This window comes from Plasmodium cynomolgi, chromosome 13 (assembly GCF_000321355.1).
Source record: "Plasmodium cynomolgi strain B DNA, chromosome 13, whole genome shotgun sequence".
NCBI classification, from domain to species: Eukaryota; Apicomplexa; class Aconoidasida; order Haemosporida; family Plasmodiidae; genus Plasmodium; species Plasmodium cynomolgi.
In genome coordinates, this window is record NC_020406.1 from 1,185,471 (window position 1) to 1,191,865 (window position 6,395).

Consider the following 6,395-nt stretch of genomic DNA (forward strand, 5'->3'; position numbering starts at 1 on the left):
TGAGTTAATCGTAATGAAGCGAAAAAAAAAAAAAAAAAAGTAAAACATAATGAAGCAGAACAAAGTATCTCTGCTTCATTGGGTCCCCTTTTTTTTTTCACCCCCCACGTCCGTTTTTTTTTTCCCCGTTTTGTCTTTTCCCATTTTCGCAACACAGCGGTCAGGCGGTGTAGCAGTGTAGCAGTGAAGCGGTGTGGCAGTGTAGCAGCGTAGCAGTGAGGCCACGTTGCAGACAAGCGGCGTAGCGGGCAAACCGCCTCACTCCCTCACCCCCTCACCGCTCCACGCTCCACGCTCCACGCTGCACCTGCGAGATGAGCAGGCAGAGAGAAGAGGCCCGGCTGCAACGGCTGCTGGGCAGGCTGAAGGGTCAGGGGATGTTCGACGAGGTGCACGAAGACACGGTGGACAAAAATATAGTGAAAAAAATTGCCATCCTGTACGACGTGTTCAGGAGGATAAACGAAGGGAACGGAGCGATTATCGGGAGCAGCAACTCCGACTTTGTATACACAAGCGACATTAAACATGCATTAAAATACGACGACTTCGTACGTGTGAGGTTCCACATCATCCCAAGGGAAAGAAAAAATGGAATCCTCAAATTGGAACAGGAGGAAAAAAATTATCACTTTATTGAAAATATGAATCACATCGTTAGCAACGTTTATAACCCCTCCAGTTACGACCAATTTTTAAGTAACCGAGTGGAGGAAGACAAAGACAAATTAAATTGCATGATGAAGTGTTTGAACGAAATTGAGTCTGCATATATATACAGATATCGTAGTGACAGCAACATAAAATTGACGTTTGAAATTTTTTGTCACAATTTCTACACATTTTTGTCGTATGATTATAAAAAGAAATCGTGCGTACAAAATTTCCGTAACAAATATGACAATGTGCAAGTGAGCAACCATTTTCAATTATCCACTCCTCAGAATATGATTCACGTAAACTCGATCGGGACTGTGATGCACCCCTCCACTGACCCGTACGAGAGAGATACTTTGGAGAAACTGAAGCCCTTCATTTTGGAGTCCCTCGAGATGGTCAAGGAACTGCATGACACGGGGGATAGGAGACACCCCCCCTTTGGGGGGGCACAACTGGATAATGATTTCTTTGTTAAGAATACCCACTACGAGGATGATATGCGCCGCCTCATTCGCATGGAGAGCGCGGCCAACGAGTACAGGCGCTTGCGCGCGGGCCTGGCAAAGCGGTTGAGCGGGTGAGCAGGTGGGCCGTTGAGCGGTTTGCCGCTTACCGCGCATCTGCCTTAGCACGCTGGCCGAACGAACGAGGCGGAGTCACCGCCGGGGAAGCGCTACAGGAGGAAAGTGAACAGACCAACGATGTCGCAAAATGTGCATCTTACAATCGTGTGCACTGTGCATGTGCAGCTAATTTTTTTTTTTTTCGACACGACAGTGTAATCGCCTTTGAGAGGGGACCGCCTACTCGAGTAGCCGTGCCCACCTACCTGAGCAGTCGCGCCCACCTACCCAAGCAGTCGTCCCACCTCTCTTTTTTTTGCATCCTCCTCCCCCCAACTTTTTCTCTCCTCCCGGGGAGGCTCCAACGTGACGTTCTTGACAAGTAGTTAGTCACAGCTGGCGAGTCCCGCATCTGCCCCAGCAGTGACCCATTTTTTGTTGCTAGCCAACGGGGACTACACATAAATGGCACCTCCACGCAAATGGTACCTCCACGCAAAGGATGTCCCCACACAAAGGATGTCCCTATATATATGATGCCCCTGTGCGTGCTGGATGGGCCCCACCTCAGAGCTGACAACTGAGCCAACCCTGTGGTGCACCCCGCTAAGCATACCTGCCTATCGCGACACCCCTCTCGCGTTTCTCCAAAGGACCACGCTCCACAGAAACGCATTCGAAGGAACAAAGCAGAGCATGGCAGAGCATGGCAAAGCATAGCAAAGGATAGCAAACCATAGCGCCACACAGCACAACACAGCACAGCAGAACTGGGAGGCAACTCCGCACTTCTCCCTTATCGACATGGTTCGAAATTGTGCACTTTATTTTTTTTTTAGTTGTTTTTCTTGGGAGGCCTTTCCTAACAGGGAGAGGAACTTAGCATAAAATAGCATCTAGCGTTTGACTCTTCAGGATGGACCGCGCCCGGGGGACCCTCCTCGGGGTGGCTGGTCGACAGTGGGACATGCTGTGCTTGGGCGGTGCGCATTTTGGCATGTCCGCCTTGGCTCCAGGCCGCACGCGTAAGTAGTGTATCCCGTGGGCCTGTCCTGTCACAAGTTGGCACGCCCAATTGGACCGCTGCGATGTGCGACGTGTGACGTGCGACGTGTGACGTGCGACGTGTGACGTGCGACGTGGGACGATGTGAATGCTCGTCTCCACTTCCACCCCCTTTCCCATTTCCCCCACCCCGTAACCTTCAGCGAGTCGAGGCATGACGTACTACCCCTGCCGCAGACAGGAGGGGCACAAAATAGTATGTTGAAAAAAAAAAAAGCCGCGGGGGTCAACCCGTGCACGTACATACGCCAATGCACACAGCTGCTCAGCTGCTCACCTGCACACAGCGGCTCACCTGGCACACAGCTGCTGACTTCATGTACACCTCCCCGCATGCACTCCCCCGCGCCACAGGAACTGATGCTGGGGAAGCACCGGAAGAGGAAAATCAACCCCCCCCTCTACCCAGTCCACCCGAACGAGGAGAAAAAAAAAAACCTGAATAATTTTATAACGTACAAGGATCTGAAGATACGCTGGAGAAACACATCCAAAAATTACAGAAAAAAAGTTACCATTGCGAGGAAGTGGAAGAACTTACATTGCCTCCTTCCGATGAATAAACATTCATGCATTTTTATTTTGCACAAAAATTTGCCCTATACTCGTTTTAAAGGGAAGGAAGGAGTCCGTGCTGAGGGGGCAGAGAGCTTCTCTCCTCAGCGGAGTGATGCAGCCCCCGCGGGGGGGGCCATCAAACAGGTAATACGAATCGGTGTGTAGATTTGCACAGACGGGGAAAGAGAAGGACCCCCACTCGGAAATGGCGCCCATGTGCATGTGCCTATTTGTCTACATGGGCACACAATTATGTGCCACCTCTCGTGTGCATTTTGTTTTGCTTTATTTTGTTCTGTTCTGTTTTGCTCTGTTTTGCTCTGTTTTATTTTGCCTTATTTTGCTTTATTTTGCTTTATTTTTCTCCGCAGATAGGCGACAAGCGCGAGGGGGCAGTTCCTAATGGGGTCGCCACCCCGCAGAGTGGAAAAATGAATAACACGCAAAGCAGGGGGAGGAAGGCCAAAAATCGGAATCCGACACGGGTGCGCCACTCAGGGGAGGAGAAGGAGGAGGAAGGTAAGCTAGATGAACCAAATCAAGTGAGTCACCCCTACGAGGTGGATCCCGTCCCCCAAGGAGCATCCACATTCGAGCTGAACTACCACGAGGTACCTCCCCCAGATGTGCAACACCTCCTCCGCAAAGGATCAGAAGATCTGTTTTGTATTTTCAAGTCAAATTTTATAAGTGAACATAAGGTAACAATTGGCGATATTGTACAGACAGAAAAATTACATAGAAAGAAAGCAGGCGATATCGTATACTTCGGAACGGTCCTACTTGTGGGCTCTCAGCATTTTACAATTATTGGGAAACCCACAGTGCCCTACTGTACAGTGAAAGCTACAGTAGAGCAAATAACCCTAAGCAAAGAAATTTTGAGCTTCCGATATAAAAAGGTGAGAAGATCAAGTAGGTTCCTCCGAATCAAACACTGGATTACTATCCTCAAAATCGATGATATCATCATCGACACAAAGCAGCAAGTGAAAGATGAACGGAAGAAACCTCTTCAAATTTTGGACTTATGGGCAAATAGATGGCTATACGAAAAGGAGTTGAATTTTATTAAGTTTAACGAAAGTGGCACTGCCCCTTTGGCGGAACAGATTTACGATCTAGTTGAACACCAACCTAATACTTTACATCGGAGGGGACTTACCGACTGCTACCGCTTTTACCCTGACCCGAAGGTCCCCCACACGTATTAGGGGCTCGCCAGTAGTGGCGCAGCGTGCACGTACAAAAATTGTGTGGCCCTCCCCCCCGCTGCTTCTCCTCCCGCAAGGGTGTGACAAGCGCGACCATGTGATGAGTGCGATAAAGTGAGAGTGCTACCATGTGATGAGTGCGACAAAGTGACTATTTGGTTAACGTCAGGTATGTACATTGCGTGCTTGTTTTTTCCGCGCCATTTATTTTTTTCGGCAGCGCAACGCGCTTCCCCTTTTTTTTCCCCACCCCCGGGGTGCAAATTATGTATACGCTGCTCCGCGCCGCTCCGTGCCGCTCCGCGCTCCAACCGAATGAACCCTCCCGATGAGGAATCCCCTTCCGCGAAATTTCCCCGCAGAAGGGGTCTCAACTGTCGCCTCGACTGCGTAAAGTTGGCATCTCACGAAAAAAAAAAAAAAAAAAAAAAGCCACAATCTGAATCGCACTTTGAGCAGCAGTCCGAATCGCAATCCCATTCTGTGGCAGAACCCCAATCCGAATCGCAATCCAAATCCCAATCACACGACCGCACGATGCGAATGCAGAGAAACGCCGAGCGGAGCACTTGTGTAACCCCCCTCCCATTTGCATAGAGGCCCCTAAGGCGTAGCACACGTGACGCATACTATGGGGGTGAAGTTCGAGTTCTTCAGATTCTTCAAACTGAACTACTACGCCTTTTACGTGAAGAAGGAAAAGCTTTACACCTTTCTGCATACCACTACGGCGTATTCCCTCGTGGGGGTGACCATATATCTGGGTAAGATTTGCAATTCTGCCAAGTTGCGATAGGGGAGCTCCGAGAATGCAGCTGTGAGAATGCAGCGCCCATAGTGTAGCGGCCCTAATGTAACATCCGTAGTGTAACATCCGTAGTGTATCGGCGGTCCACCCTCATGCGCGCCCTTCTCCCCCGCAGGATACTCCTTCTTTCACATGTGGAACGACGCGGTACATTACTCGTACAAGCACTACATGAGGAAGGAAGTAAGTGCGAGTGAAGCGTGAACACAGCGCTGTTGGATGCATTTCGCAAAAAAGTGACAAGTGTGGATACCACCGCAGTCGTTGCCATTAACACCTGCTAACAAGACGGCATATCTTCATAAATATATGTTTATTTTTTTTTTTTTGAACCATATGGTTGTAATTCCCACTCTGGCGGTTCCCACGCTGCCGTACCACACACCACGTCGCTTTTTTTTTTTTTTTTTTTCACCCCCTTATCGAAGAAACAACGCAAAGAACTGTACGAAAAAGTTAGGACCGCTCGGGAGAATGGTCTCATCCCGAAGAGCGAAGTTGATTTCTCGAGTTGATCAATATATTGGGAGGCAACTAGCCAAAATAAGTAGCGAAAAAAAATAGCCAAAATAAGAAGCCAAATTAACTAGCCAATCAAATTAGCTAGCCAAAAAAAAAAAAAAAAAACGCATACAGCATTCCCCTCCTGTCATCAGGGACCCCACACAGTTGCACACAACCAAGACAAACAAAACAGATTAAGGTTAACCATTCCAAACGGTTAGACACCACGGAGAAGAATCACCTATCCGTGTGAAGAAGCACAAAAGAGGAACAAACGCAACTTTAGTCAAACGTAAAAATGAAGAGAAAAATACACAACGTGTGGTCTCTCATTCTTCCCCTTTTTTATGCCCTCCTTCCGACCCAAACTGAAAGCAACTGTTGTCATAGCGCCAAAAGCAAAGATGGCTATCCATTACCTATGTATTTTTCCAACGATATAAATATAAAATTTTTATTTGATTTTTTGCAAGTGAAGAATGAGTACGAATTTTTCTTCTGCAACATTGTTTGCATTTTGTTGGGCTTCTTATCTGTGTATGTTAAAGTGTTGAAGAAAAAAGCTTTTATGGGAAATTCGAATGGATCGAAGACTCAGCTGGATATGTTAAGCATCGTTTTTTCTTGCAAAAGCGCTGTGTACGGATGGCTGTCTTTTCTCAATTACACAATTGACTTCGCTTTGATGCTTATCGTTATGACTTTCAACGTGTTCATTTTTTTAAGTACCATTTTGGGGGTTGCCTGTGGCTACTTTTTTTACGGCCATCTGTTAGCGCTGTGAAAGCAGAGCGGAGCGGAGCGGCACAACAATACGCCGTACGTCACAGCAACACGTCGTACGTCACGTCACAGCCTGGTACGCTACACCGCAGTACACCACATTGTAGTTTTTTTTTTTTTTTAACCCCATCGTTAAAGAACCTCCGCGCCCTCCCTTTTGTACAAACTCTGCATTGTGATCCTTAAAAGGGAAAATAAAAACTGCCCCTTGAATGCGTCGTCACGCCCGTTTTGAGAAGG

General features: G+C 48.0%; 4 protein-coding genes across 4 annotated transcripts; all 4 read left to right on the forward strand.

The window, feature by feature from the left end:
• Positions 1 to 322: 322 nt before the first annotated feature.
• On the forward strand, positions 323 to 1,237 carry PCYB_133510 (hypothetical protein; the record flags this gene model as incomplete). The annotated part of the gene is made up of 1 exon (XM_004224376.1): positions 323 to 1,237. A coding segment is annotated over exon 1 (860 nt), but the record flags the coding sequence as incomplete, so codon positions are not given.
• A 1,405-nt stretch (positions 1,238 to 2,642) lies between these two features.
• Positions 2,643 to 4,060, forward strand: PCYB_133520 (ribosomal protein; the record flags this gene model as incomplete). The annotated part of the gene is made up of 2 exons (XM_004224377.1): positions 2,643 to 2,990; positions 3,218 to 4,060. The coding sequence occupies exons 1-2, from the start codon at positions 2,649 to 2,651 to the stop codon at positions 4,058 to 4,060; spliced, it is 1,185 nt and encodes a 394-aa protein (XP_004224425.1). The 5' UTR covers positions 2,643 to 2,648.
• Positions 4,061 to 4,691: 631 nt separating this feature from the next.
• PCYB_133530 (hypothetical protein) lies at positions 4,692 to 5,383 on the forward strand (the record flags this gene model as incomplete). The annotated part of the gene is made up of 3 exons (XM_004224378.1): positions 4,692 to 4,824; positions 4,984 to 5,051; positions 5,297 to 5,383. 3 exons carry the CDS (start codon positions 4,692 to 4,694, stop codon positions 5,381 to 5,383), a joined length of 288 nt encoding a protein of 95 aa, XP_004224426.1.
• Positions 5,384 to 5,670: 287 nt separating this feature from the next.
• On the forward strand, positions 5,671 to 6,156 carry PCYB_133540 (ctr copper transporter domain containing protein; the record flags this gene model as incomplete). Its single annotated transcript, XM_004224379.1, has 1 exon — positions 5,671 to 6,156. One exon carries the CDS (start codon positions 5,671 to 5,673, stop codon positions 6,154 to 6,156), a length of 486 nt encoding a protein of 161 aa, XP_004224427.1.
• Positions 6,157 to 6,395: the final 239 nt, after the last annotated feature.